This window comes from Dipodomys ordii, unplaced genomic scaffold (genome assembly GCF_000151885.1).
Source record: "Dipodomys ordii isolate 6190 unplaced genomic scaffold, Dord_2.0 Scaffold14, whole genome shotgun sequence".
Taxonomy (NCBI): Eukaryota; Metazoa; Chordata; class Mammalia; order Rodentia; family Heteromyidae; genus Dipodomys; species Dipodomys ordii.
Window position 1 is genome coordinate 13299685 of NW_012267230.1, and position 13989 is coordinate 13313673.

Below are 13989 nucleotides of genomic sequence, written 5' to 3' on the forward strand. Positions count from 1 at the left end.
GGCTTCGTGCATGCCAGGCAAGCACTCTACCACGAGGCTACAGAGAAGCTACCTAGAACTTTTTTTTTTCAAAACACTAATTTCAAAGTGGAATGAAACAAGAATTTGGATCGATCTTAATTAAAGACAAAAAGATTGGGAGGGGGGTGCCAGGCACTATCAGATGGCTCATGGGTATAATCCCAGCTACTCCAGTGACTGAGATCTGAGGATCACAATTTGAAGCCTGCCAGGACAGGAAAGACCAAGAGACTCATCTCCAGTTAGCCAGCAAAAAGCCAGAAGTGGAGGTATGGCTCACATAGTAGAGCACTAGCCTTGAGCAGAAAAACTCAGGGACAGTGTCAGGCCTGAGTTCAACCCCAGTACCAGCACAATAAAAAAGGAAAGATGGACGGAAGGAAGGGTTGGATTGGGTGTCGGGGGGAGGGAGGAAGGATGGGTGTGTATTTGCCTGGCAAGCTCAAACCTAAGTTTGAGAAAGAGGGAGAAAGCTAAACCACTCTATAGTGAGTACATTTGAAATAATAATGTGTTTGATGGAAATAAGAGAGGTCATTGAAATCTATTTCAATGCCTTCTCAGTGCTTTAAAAAGAAAAGTATGGCACAGGGAATTGAACCCAGGGCCTCAGCTCAAGCTGCTGTACCACTGCTACACACTCCAGCCCAGTACTAGAAAAATGGAAAGTGCAACATGCTTACCTTTGTAGCTTGAATTCTGATTCCAGTGGACGGTTCCCCTCCCCTCCCCCCCACCCAAAGAAGCTCTTGAAGACAGGGCCGTCCTCCAGGAAGTTTACTCCAGACTTGGATCCAGTCGGGCTTTCCCAGGTCTTTGGATTTCTGAGCTGCAGCTCACACTCTTGGTCCATAATGGGAAGTCAGGGGCTGTAAGGCCAGGGCGGGTTCCTCTCCCCCGCGGGCAGCCTTCCGGCGGGCTGCACTTCAGGCCTAGCCTGACCCTAGCCCTGGCCTCCCTGGCTATCCCCTGTGGCCCTGTCAGGCCACTTGTCTGCAGATCTTCAGGGGAAAAGGGGAGGAGGAAGAGGCGGGAGGAGTGAGTAGAGGCACCCAGGGAGCATGCCTGGCGCTCCAGCTACAGTCAGAAGACCAGACATGGCCAGGCCCGGGCTGCTGGCACTTCTCTTGCTCCTGGCCCTGCCAGGGCAGCCATCCTCCCTGCCACAGCTGGACACCTCCCAGGGCAAGGCCAGCATGGCAGATCTGATCCTGTCTGCGCTGGAGAGAGCCACCTTGTTCCTGCAGGAGAGGCTGCCTGGGGTTAACCTGGATGCAGTGGTGGGATTCCAGGTGCTGGAAGGTGAGCAGGCTGAGACCCCCGGAACCCCAGGCTGACCCCTGGGAAGGCCACCTGGTCTGCTCTGTCCCTGGACCCCTGGACACCTCCCGGCTTCCAGTATAACCTACTGTGGGGTGGGGGGAGGGCGGGAGGGGTGCTGGTCTGGGGCCGGGGCTCAACAGGCGGTTCTCAAGCTTCTCAGGAGAAAGGAGCTAAAGGTAACATGAGGAGAGATTTGGAAATCATCTTCTGAAAAGGCAAAGGTCCACCAGATGGCCCTTCTTGTCATGCCCTGATTAAGGGGAAGGGAGGGGGTGAGGGGGTCCCTTTTAATGGACATTTACAGTTGGGGGGCTCCCCCTGCAAGAGGGTGGTGAGACACCACAGGGTCCCCAAAACCAGGCTCCTTTCCACTTCCTGCACTTCCAGCCAAAGCCACCTGCAGGGCCAGAGAAAACAATCAAGTGTTTATTTAGTTTTGAAAGTAAAAGATCCTTGGAGAATGGACTGGAAAGAAGCCAAGACAAGCAGGGACAGGGAGACATACACATGTGTGTGTGCGCACACACACACCACACACACACACACCACACACACACCACACACACACACACCACACACACACACGTGTACACACACACACACGTACGCTGCTGTGCCCCCCCCCCACCTCCTTCCCTGAACCTACCTGGACCTGAGCAGGGTCATCTATCCGTCAGCCTCACCTCTGGGGAAAGGCAAAAGGAAGTGTGAAGAATTAATCCCCCCGGAGCAGGGTTCTCCAAAAAACAAAATGCCCAGGGTAGGTGGGGGGGGGCCCATTATAGAACATTCCAGAACCCTGAAGATGCTTCAGGAGGCAATCAGGTGGGGGTGTACCAGGTCCACCCGCTCTCAGCCTGTGCCTCTGCTCCCCATCTTCCTCTTCTTCTCTTGGGCTGCAGCATGTGCCTATTCGCCCATTCCATCCTTAGCCACCAGCTCCCAGAACCGACCATTGTCCACGTTCCCCTTTCCTGGAGGAAGAGAGATAAACTGGCTTTCTTCACCACCCACCCTGTGAAAAAAGTATCAGTCAGGACTCGAACCCAAGACCGCCTCCAGAGAACAAGCCCTCAGCTGCCCCTGTCCAGCCCTCTGGCCCCAGCTGGCGGTCCAGCTCAACCCCACAAAGGCTCTGGGGGGCAGCAGTGAAGCCTTGGTTTTCAGCCGGAGTGGCTGATCAGCTGGCAGAATGAATGACCTCTGTCCCCTGGTCCCCCAGAGCAGCTCCGGGGCGTCCAGGACAAGTGGGCGCCTGACCCCCTGCTGCGGCCACTCGGCCTGCGCGCCGGGCAGCTGGCCGCCAAGCTGACCGCCCTCCTCCGCCAGGCTGTCGTCTACCTCCAGCAGACCGACCCCACTTACCTAAGAGGTACGAGCAGGTGGGGGGGCTCTGGGAAGGCCATATCAGGGGTGTTTAACTGAGAGGCCCCACTGGTGCCAGGCAGGGCCAGGCGTGGCCCCCTCCCAGCAAGCTACAGGTGACTGTCCCTCCTCACCGTTTAGCTCTCATCCCAGCCTGAGGAGCCTTGTCCAAGAGGGGCAGGCCTGGTCTACCCCGAGGATGGGAACCCTAAAAGGCAGTCCACCCCTTTGCCTAACTCCACCCATTCTAGCATCTCTCCCGCGCCTTTTTGATGGTACTGGGCCTTGGAGTCGGGGCTTCAAGCGTGCTAGGCAGACACTGTACCGCAAGGAGGCATGCCCCCTCCCAACTCTTAGGTCTGGTTGTTTCCTGACCAGCCTGGACTGTGATCCTCCTGTTTACACCTGCCCTATAGCTGGGATGCTGGGGATGTGCCACTGTAAACAGCTATTGCTTGAGATGAGGATCTCATAAACTTTTTGCCTTGAAGCGTGATCTTCCTGATCTTTACACCTAGCAAGTGGCCGGGACTACGAGGGGATCTCCTGGCACCTGGCTTTGTTTGCTTTAGTTTGTTTTTCAGCTAGGGTGTCTAGCTTTCACCTGAGCTGGCCTGAAACCAGCCCCCCCGCCTCACCTAAACCCGCCTCAGAGCCCATCTTATGAGCCTGGCCAGAGCTGCTCCTGGGGAGGACATGCGGGCAGCTATGAAACCAGCTCTGGGGGTTTCTGTCAGGGGTGGGGTCATAGCCACAGCAGCAGCCCGGCCACAGGTGGCCTTAGCCCCACCTGAGGTAGAGGCCTGTCCCTCACGTCCAGCCTCTGACACCGTTCTGAGGAGGCCTGCAGCTGACCCCACCAGAGGCCGAGCACCTTGAGCTTGAGGCCAGACCTGGCAAAGTTACAGAGACCCCGTCTCAAAACCAAGGGGCTGGGGGCGTGCTCAAGGGGGCAGGACCTGCCCCAGGCCCAGGGAAGGAGGAGGAAGAAGGAGGAGGAGAGCAGGGACTGGGCATGTGTGTTTTAAGAGCTCCTCTGGAGCGACCTGAACCCCTTCTGGGTGCCTCAGACTTCCTGGAAGGCAGTGGATTTAGCCAAAGCCTGACCCACACAGTTACTGTGGTTGTGGTTGTTATTATGTAGTTTACATTATATATTCTTATATAATTATTATTCTTATTAAGGAGGGAGGGGAGAAATATTGGAGATTATGGGGATTCACACCTGCCCTTGCTGTGGGCAGGCTCACCATTCCTGGGTGGGGGGAGGGGGAGGGGAGGACTCCCTGCCCCTCCCGCCTCTCCCCTGCAGAGTTCCAGCCAAGCCTCCAGCCTGGGTTTTGGAAGCTGCCTCACTCGTGGACCCGCACCAACGCCTCCCTGGTCTACGCCTGGCTCGACCCCCATGACTCGTTCTCCGAGGACAGCAGCGACTTGTGTCTGGTGCAGCTACTGGGAACCGGGTGGGTCCCCACTGCCCCCGCTGGCTGAAGACTGAGGGGGGGCGGGGCTCCCTCTCCATGCCTCATGTGTGCATGCCAGGGCAGTATGACGGGCAGGAGATGTGAACTCCTACCCAGCAGTGGAAACCTCAGATTCTTCTGCCCCATGCCCTCCCAGGGGCCTCTGGGCATACTCCCAATGGCACCGCCCCCTTTAGGACCTTGGCTTCTCCTTTCAGGCCCACCCTGCCCCAAGCCATCCACCCCCAACTCCCCAAGACCAACTCACCTCTAGACCAATCCTGGCACCAGGCAGCTCTCTGAGGAGGGCTCTGCCTGCACCTATAGGCAGGCCCAGCCCACATCCCTTTTATGCAAATGAAGTCCACATCTCTTGTATGCAAATGCAGTTCATGCCTCTTCCATGGTCCAGGGGCCGTGGGTCTCCCTGATTTATTCAGCAGCTGGGCTTGAAGCAAGCCCCAAGCTCAGGGGGCCAGGACAGAATGGGCATTGGGTACCCCACTCCAATCCTCTCAGCATCCTTTAGGGGAGGCCGGGCTACACCAGAGCTCAGTCCGCAGGTGACTGGACTCTGGAAGTATATTAGGCCCAGACCTCCAAGCTGTCTGGATCCAAGTCCCCTGTTGAGGCCTGGGATGGGAAAGATGGGAATTGTACAGGGCAACGGGAGAAGTCCCAGCCTATGGGGAGATGAGCCCGGATACCGCCAGCTTCAGCTCCCCAGAGTTAGGGGTGCAGTTCAGCCACGCTAGCACCAGACACCAGCCTTCTTCTTAGCAACCCCTTTGTCTAGCCCGGAGCCTGTGGGGGAGTCACAGCCTGGGGGGAGGGGGCAGCGTGTCACAAGCTGGGCGGATGTGTGACAGCCCAGGACGGCCTCCCCAGGACGGACCACAGCCAGCCCTGCACGCTCTCAGACTTCTGCAGGGCGCTCATGACCAAGGCCGGCTGCTCCGGCTACAGCCTGTCCCATCAGCTGCTCTTCTTCCTGTGGGCCCGAATGGTGAGTGAGGGCCGGGCGGAGGGGAGGGGACAGCATGATGGACACCACGGGCAGGCAGAGGGAACCAAGGGGCTCCTGGATTCAGTTTAGAGGCGACCCTGTCTCCACACCAAAGTGGGGCCAGGCCCTGGCGGCTCACACCTCTTTATCCTAGCTACTCAGGAGGCTGAGCTCTGAGGATTAAAATCCAAAGCCAGCTCAGGTGGGGAAATCCGTGAGATTCTTTATCTCCAAGTAGCCACCAAAAAGCTGGATGGCTCAAGTGGTAGAACGCCAGCCTCGAACAACAACCAAAAAAAAAGCTCAGAGGCATGCTCAGGTGTGAGCCACCAGCACCCAGTGAACTACATTGTTTTGCTCGGTAGATTCAACAAGGCAAAAGTTACTCTGAAGGCGAAACTCCAAAGAGTGCCTAGCATATGCCATGCCCAGGGTTCAAACCCTGGCTGTTCTGAACCCTGTCCTCCCAGAGTGGGGCCGGAACCAGCCAGGCACTGACACTGCCAAGGGAGAAGGGGCTGCAGAGTGCCACCTAGTGTATACCCTAGTGTCCTCACCCTTTCCAGAAGAAGATGCTGAAGTTCCAAAAGGCTAATTTATCCAGCCAAAGTCACATAACCTCTGGGTGGCAGAGCCCAAACTCGCTCGAACCCAAGTCTTCCTGACCCCTACTGACAAGCCCTCTGGGAACACAGATTGGGGAGGTGAGGGGAAGGAGAAAAACTCATCCCCAAGAGCTGCTGCGATCTGCAGGTCCTCCTGTAACCCAACCTCCGTGTCTCCTGCATGCTGTCTCCAGAAAGGCTGCACACAGAGCCTGTTCCGCCAGAGCCAGCTGTACATCGGCATCTTCTGCGCTAACATGATGGCCCTGAACCAGAGAGCCCAGGCCGCCGGCTACACCTACCCCACCCAAGACCTCTTCATGGAGAACAGTGAGCCTTCCACGCCTTCTGCTCTCAGGACGGGGAAGTGGGGGAGGGGGGAGGGGGAATGGGTGTGCAAGAGCACGGGGCACACATGCACACTCACGGTGTCAGACGAAACCAGTAAAACCTACAGGATGAGCCATCCAGTCGGAACTAAAGATAAACAATGGAGAACTGCAGAGTGTAAGCATATCCCAAATACTGCCTTGGGATATCCTTGTCCTAACCATGTATATCCCCTGCAGTATTTGGGATGAGTTTGTTATTTATTTTTTGCTTGGCGCTCAGGGTGGCTATGATATTCCTCTTCGTGTCCTCCTAAATCACTGAAGGGGACAGGTGGTCACTACTATGCCCAGCCACTGACTGAGATGATATCTCAAGAACTTATGTTGTTGTTGTTTGTGTTTAGCTCAGGAACTTCAGTCCCCCAAACTCCATCTCCCAAGAAACGAGGATCGCAGGCCTAAGCCACCAGGTCTATCGTGTATTTTGTTCTTAAGATAGGGTCTCACTAACTTCACCCAGGCTAGCCTCAAACTTGGGATTCTCCAGCATTCTCCTGAATAACTGGAAGTCACAGGCATGTACCACCAGGCCTGGCTCCAGCTCTAGCATTTAAGCAATCCAGTGCTGGCTGGAAGCCCTGGGAGGACAGGGAGGCGAGGCACAGACCTGCGGGCCCTGGGTTGCTGAGGAAGAGCATGGAGCACTGCCTCCTTCCAGCCTGCGTGGAACATTCCCCTACTCAAACCTTCCTGCCGCCGCCTCACCAGGCAGGAGACAGGCAGCAATACAGTGGCCCTGGAGAGGGGAGGAGGTGGCCACGGGGGGTGGGGGAGGGAGGAGACCCTCAGAGGGGCCCCTGTGCCTGCTTCCAGTCATGTTCTGTGGCATCGCCGGCTTCTCCGACTTCTACAAGCTCCGGTGGCTGGAGGCCATCCTCAGCTGGCAGAAGCAACAGGAAGGCTGCTTCGGGAACCCCGGTGAGCTGTACTCCTGGCCCGAAGAGGAGCCCCAGGGCAGGAGGGGGGTGTACTGGTGTGGGGACACTGAGAGAGACTGGTAATACGTGTGCATGTGTGTGTGTGCATGTGTGTACTGTGTATGCTGTGCATCTGTGTACCATGCATGTGTGCTGCGCATATGCTGTGCATGTATGTGCACATGTGCATGCTGTGCACATGTGTACATGCACACACATAGGTAGAAATGGGCTTGGTGCTTTGGGATGAGATGGGGAAGGAGGTGGACTTCCTTTAGTGTGCGCCTTGCCAACGCTGGGGCTTCAACTCAGGAGGCCTGGGCACTACCCCTTAGTTTTTTCACTCAAGGTGAACGCTCTACCACTTGAGCTACAGCTCCACTTCTGGTTTTCTGGTGGTTAATTGGAGATAAGAGTCTCACAGACTTTCCTGTCAGGGCTGGCTTTGAGCCTGGATCCTCACATCTCAGCCTCCTGAGTAGCTGGGATGACAAGGCTCTGGGGAAGGCGGAGGGGCTGGGGAAAAGAGGGCAGACAGCCCCTAAACAAAGAAATGAGGCTGGCAAGGGAGGGCACCAAGGCTGATCCGTGTGGTCTGAGAGCCACAGTTTGAGAAACCATCGGGAGAGGACAGTGGAGGCCACCTGGAAGGACCTGTAGACAGGTAACGGAGGAAGCTTCTGGAATAGCTTGTGTTGGAGGGAAGACCTGAGGGGCTTGAGGGTTATGGAGAGAGGTTTACAGGTCACACTGAGAAAACAGATCAGGTAGCTCACGCCTGCCATCCCTGCACGCAGGAGGCTGAGGTAGGAGGATCTTCCAACCAGCCTGGGCGGAATATGGAGACTGGTTCTAAATCAGCTCAAATCCAGCACGACCTGACGCTCTCCTTTCCCCCTCTTCCCTTCTCCCCCCTTCCCTCCCCTTTCTCCTCCCCTTCAGATACCAAGGACCAAGAAGCCCCCAGTGCGCCCCCTCCCCCACAGCACCCTCTGAGAAGAGTGAGGAGGCGGGAAAAGCTATTCACAGGTGACCCCAGGCCCCGAGGCACCCCTTGGCTAGGAAACTGAGGCCTGCAGTGCCCCCTGACCCCGGTGGCCCCATACATCCTGGGGGGGGGGGCCAGGGCCTTGAAGTTTGAGTGGAAGGAAGCGGGATGGTGGGTGCCTGCAATCCCAGCCCCTGCGTGGCTCAGGCAGAAGGATCTGGAGTTGGGGCTCAGCCTGGAATACACAGGGAGACGCTGTCTCAAAAACATTCTTTTTTTAAATGGCTGGATGCCAGTGGCTCACATCTGAGATATAAGGATCCCATGTTCAAAGCCAACCTGGGCAGAAAAGACCATGCGACTCTCATCTCTGATTGACCACCAAAAAGCTGGAAATGGAGCCGTGGCTCCAGTGGTACAATGCCAGCCTTGAACAACAACAATAACAAAAGCTCTGGGACAGCGACCCAGATAAACAGATGTCCCACAAGGCAGAGCAGGAAGGGGTTGTCATGACTTCTCACAGAGTGGGTGCCCCCCCCAGGTGCTGGGGAACAGCCCCAGCAAAGTGGGGTCTACACAAAGTCCCAGGGCACCCATGGGACACATGGCAAGATAGTTGAGGGCAGGGGAAGAAGCCCTGTGACAGGTGGTCTCCCTCCCTCCCTCTCTCCCTCCCTCTCTTTCTACCCCCCCCCCAGACGGCTGCTCCTGTCACAGCACAGCCACCGCTGTGGGGGCTCTGGGTGGGTTCCTGTACTTCCTGGCAGCACACCCACTGGCAAATGACGGGCCTCATCCGGCGACACTGTCACCCCCCAGCGGCCGCTGAGCCGGGGCTCCACTGCATCTCTGGAAGGGTCAGCCGCTGAAGAAGAGCCGCATAGCACACAGCTCTGTGGAAAACTTCTGGGCTGGTTTGAAACCCAGACTGAGCAGGGAGCAGGTGAATACATTCACAGCGCAATCTATCACGAAAGGAGTCTTTTTGTTTTCTTTCTTTATCTTTCTTTCTTTCCAGTCAGGATTTCACAATCCTGTTTCAAGAAGAAAAAGAAAGAAGGGAGGGAGGGAGGGAAGGGAGAGAGAGGAGAAAAGATCTTTTTCGCTGGGCGGGTCACGCCTGTCACCTAGCTACTCAGGAGGCTGAGATCTGAGGATCGCAGTTCAAAGCCATCCGAGCAGGAAAGTCCCTGTGAGATTCTTATCTCCAATGAACCACCAGAAAACCAGAAGTGGTGCTGTGGCTCAAGTGGTAGAGCACTCACCTTGAGCTGAAGAGCTGAGGGACAGCGCCCAGGCCCAGAGTTCAAGCCCCACAACCGACCAAAAAAAAAAAAACATCCTTTTTTTTTCTACTCCAAGCAATGTCATGTTAGGAAACAGGGAATTACAGGACAGATTTAAATTCCCTCGAATTGTAGGTCACAGCATGGGCACTCAGTCTTTCTAGAGACCATCGTTCTCACAGCATGGGCACTCAGTCTTTCTAGAGACCATCGTTCTCACAGCATGGGCACTCAGTCTTTCTAGAGACCATCGTTCTCACAGCATGGGCACTCAGTCTTTCTAGAGACCATCGTTCTCACAGCATGGGCACTCAGTCTTTCTAGAGACCATCGTTCTCACAGCATGGGCACTCAGTCTTTCTAGAGACCATCGTTCTTAGTCTCTGCCATGTGTGACTATTCTCTCTGCACCCCACTAGAGAAGCTGCTCAGGGGTGCCCTTCTCCCCCCTCCCCCTCCTCCCCACAAGCCCTGAGTCTGTACCAGCCTCTTTCCTGACTCGCAAAGCCGCCCTCTCCCTCTCCCTTCCCACTGTCCCAGCGTGCCATGGCCTCCAGCACCTTCGCCATTACTAACGTCGCAGGAAAATGCAGGTAAAAATCATGGAGGCCAACAATCCTGTAATCCTGTGATCCTTGCTACTCAGGAGACAGAGAGCTGAGGATCATGGTTCAAAGCCTGCCAGCCCAGGCAGGAAAGTCCGTGAGACTCTAATCTCCAATTAACTGCCAAGAAAGTGGAAGTGGAGTTGTGGTTCAAGTGAGGAAAAAGAGGGGGTGGGGGCAGGGACAGTGCCCAGGCCCTGAGTACTGGCACAAAGAAACAGAAAGGGTACCTAACTTCTATCCTCTTCCCAGTTAATTCATGGGCCCTGGTGAGGAGGCCGTGTTTCTCAGCAGAGAGCCATTAAAGCCCCTTTTATACCCAACAGCAGGGGAACCAACCCCCTCCTCTCTCACGTGGTCCACTCCCACCCCAGCAGGGGGATTCATGTACTCAATCAGCTTAAGTTGTGTAAGAATCCTTGCCACATCCTGGAGCTTAGAGCTTTGGGTCTGTCTGGTAAATATGTGGGGCCGGACAGGGAGACTCTCAGGTTTACCCATGAGGTGACGAAGCAAACCTCTAATCATCATCCTGTTCCCCATCAGCCCACAGCTCCAAGAAACCACTAAGCTGCTTGCTGTCAACCCAGCTTGGCCTTAAAACAGAATCATACAACAGAATTGTAGGGGGTCATAAAAATCTTCTAGAAGGCCAGGTCTGGTGATTCACACCTGTAATCCTATCTACTCAGGAGGTGGAGGTCTGAGGCTGGCCTAGGCAAAGAGAGAGAGAGAGAGAGAGAGAGAGCCCCAATGCAGACCACAACTCAAGCAAAAATGGCTGGAGGTGTTGCTCAAGTGATAAAGTTCCTGCCTAGCAAATTCAAGGCCTTGAGTTCAAACCCCCCAAAAATGTTTAAAAAATAGAATATCTCATACTTACTAAAAAGCATTGCACTAGGGCCTGGGAAGGTGGCTCAGTGGTAGAGTGCTTTCCTAGCATGCATGAAGCCCTTGGGTTCGATTCCTCAGCACCACATACACAGAAAAAGCCAGAAGTGGCGCTGTGGCTCAAGAGGTAGAGTGCTAACCTTGAGCAAAAAGAAGCTCAGGGACAGTGCCCAGGCCCTGAGTTCAAGCCCCAGGACTGGCAAAAAAAAAAAAAATCATTGAACTGTACACTTAAGCCCCAGGAAATTTTCGTATGTAAATTATATCTTACTAAAACAATTTCTGAGGCTGAGGCACAGCCTGGGGTACATATCAAGGCCCCACGTCACGAAAGAAAAGGAAAAAAAAAAGCCAGGCACAGCAGTTCCACCCTATAATCCTAGCTCCTTGGGAGGTAGAGATGGGACAATCATGGTTCAAGACCCTCTGGGCAAAAAATAATTCACAGGCCGGGCACTGGTGGCTCACGCCTGTAATCCTAGCTACTCAGGAGGCTGAGATCTGAGGATCGCGGTTCAAAGCCAGCCCGGGCAGGAAAGACCGTTGAGACTCCTATCTCCAATAAACCACCAGAAAACCGGAAGTGGCGCTGTAGCTCAAGTGGTAGAGCGCTCGCCTTGAGCTGAAGAGCTGAGGGACAGCGCCCAGGCCCAGAGTTCAAGACCCACGACCGACAAAGAAATAATAATAATTCACAGGACTCCAAGGTGAGAATTGGTCAGAGGTCACCAGCCCCCTACACTCCTAGTAGAATAGACAGAGAAGAGGAAGGACTGTCGGGAACAGAGGAGTTGATTTCAGACCTCAGCTGGCTTACATAGTGTTAGTACCCTGGATGCAGACCAGGAGGAGGCAAATCCCTCCATGCCAACAGCTTGGCACCAGGCTACATAATCTCCTACATTAGCAGGGGCTCCTGGAGGGGGGATGTCAGAAATGACAAGAAAGGGACAACTGACAAAATCTAAACTGGGCACTAGTCACTCACCCACGTGACTTCCGACTCTCCGGAGCCAGCTGTCAAGTCTTGAGTGGTCCACCTAGTCCAGGCTCCCACTGGCAACCAGAGCACTCTCCACATGATTACATAAAAACCTTGCCTATGTCCAACGTCCTCATTTTAGTGGTCCAGTGGTTACTTAAGAAAACATCCTGTCCTTGAGATAGGACCTCATAGAAAATCAGCCCATCAGGAAATTGTGGTCTACAGAACTCACAGATGACAGGAGAAAACTGATCAACTGAAACCTTCCACACAACAAAATGGGGGCTGGTGACCACAAAAGGAGAAGGTAAGAGCAACAGAAGAATGAGGAAATAAAGATGGGACACCACATCTCTAAGGTCACAGTCTTACAGGAAACAGAAAGGAGACCTGCCAGTCAGAAAGCCATCTTTAAAGACCCCTTGTTTCACCATTCAATCCAAGGCCAAGCTCTGTAAGGAGGAAGAAGACCAAAGTAGCTGAGATGGGCGATGCCACAACCTTCCTTGCCAGATTTCTGTCCTAATACACTTTTGTGTCACTTTTACTACAGTTCACATCTTGCCTGAATTCGTCTCTTGACAGATACAGGCACCTGAGGTCACCTTAGCTGCCCTAAATGTCTGGTAATGCATTCAACACATTGGCCAGGAATCTAAAGGTTAAGTATATCCTTTTCTGACTTGGATTTAGGTAAAGGTAGCATTACAGAACAATGAAGCGGAGGGAAAAGCTGTTTGTGGGCAGCTGGCTTGTAATTGTTAGGAAAATGAAGGAGAAAGGCAAAGGCAAAGGCCAGACTCAATTATCAACAGGCTAGGACTGTTTATTGAGGGACAGCGAGGGGCACAATCTTCCTGAGGGATCAGAAGTTGTGCAAGGAGGTGGGGTTGGAGTTAGGCTTTTGTGGGGTCTGAGCAAGGAGACAGAGGTAACTTGAGTTCAGTACGGGGAGGTTACTGCAGGTGCAGGCAGAGAACAGGCTAAGTATAGTGACAATTGACTCCCTTTTCCAAAGCCTCAAGCTTTTCAAGGTCCAAACGGCTCTACATCTGTTTGGCCTTGATGTTTTGACCTTTTCAGAATCCAGTTCTCAGCCTTCTGTCTGATTTCTTAATCCTTTCTGTTAGGTTTTTAAAAAGAGGTAGCTGAGTAAGAACAGCACCACGCACGTGGTATTCAGGTAAGGGGTAGGTTTATTCAGTAGACCTGCTGGGACCAGGCAAGGTTGGCACTCCAAGTGGCTGGCAAAAGAGAGGGTCTGGCCCTGGGTTAGGCCTTATATAGGGTAGGGGCGGGGAGAAAGGTGTGTCCAGGTAAAGGGATGTGGGATCAGGTAGGAGAAAGGTGTGGCCACATCAGATTAAGATGTGACCTCAGCGGATGCAGAGGTGACCTCGTCCAGGTGTCCCAGTTGCCCAGGTAACGCAGGTACTGGGCAAAGTCTGTTTGCCTTCTAGGAATGGACCTTACACTTTCCGGGTCTCCCAGCTCGGCCTCAAGAATTCCCTACAGGTTGGGCCCACACAACAGAACGTTTACAGGCTGGCTTAGGTCGGATTGCCCTACCTGTGCACGGTCGGTGCACACCCGGGGTCTTGCCTGGCACCTGTATGCACCTGGGATATACTAGGCCAGGGGGTCGAGCCTTCTGGTTCCGTCTTGGAATACATAAAAGGATCAGGCCAAGAGTCCTTGGGTGAGTCCTTCGGTGGTGGGTGTGGGTGAGGTGGTGCATGCCTGCAGGGAGGTTGAAGCAGAAGAATCACATGCACACTCACACACTCACACACTCACACTCACTCACACACACACAGGATGAGTATGTAATTAGTACCAACTATGAGTAGCCAGAGCTCTGCACGCCCTGGGCCTCCCACGGCCCAGCCCCCACCGGACTCGCTCCCCTCCCCACCGCTTCTGGCAACGACTTCAACAGCTCGTTCTCGAAACTTCCCACAGATCTTACATTTCACCCGGATAACTGGCTCCCACCACCCGGCAGGTACCTGCTGAGATCTCGCGATAACCCGGACCAGGCCCGGACGCCCCGGCCCTCCGGAAGCCGGCCCCCCCCCGCGGAGCCGCTCCAGTCAGTCACGTGGGCCCGGCCCACGTGATCGGAGCCGGGGTCCCAAC

At 54.5% G+C, this 13989-nt stretch overlaps 1 protein-coding gene across 2 annotated transcripts; it reads left to right on the forward strand.

Annotated features, from left to right (window-relative positions):
• Window positions 1-1118: 1118 nt before the first annotated feature.
• Window positions 1119-9047, forward strand: LOC105982058 (chromosome unknown open reading frame, human C16orf89). Of its 2 annotated transcripts, XM_013011473.1 has the most exons (8): window positions 1119-1323; window positions 2567-2716; window positions 4022-4172; window positions 5061-5178; window positions 5978-6113; window positions 6989-7093; window positions 8035-8121; window positions 8782-9047. In XM_013011473.1, exons 1-8 carry the CDS (start codon window positions 1119-1121, stop codon window positions 8910-8912), a joined length of 1083 nt encoding a protein of 360 aa, XP_012866927.1. In that variant the 3' UTR covers window positions 8913-9047. The 2 variants fall into 2 exon arrangements, with proteins under 2 accessions (XP_012866927.1, XP_012866928.1); XM_013011474.1 differs by lacking the exon at window positions 8035-8121.
• Window positions 9048-13989: the final 4942 nt, after the last annotated feature.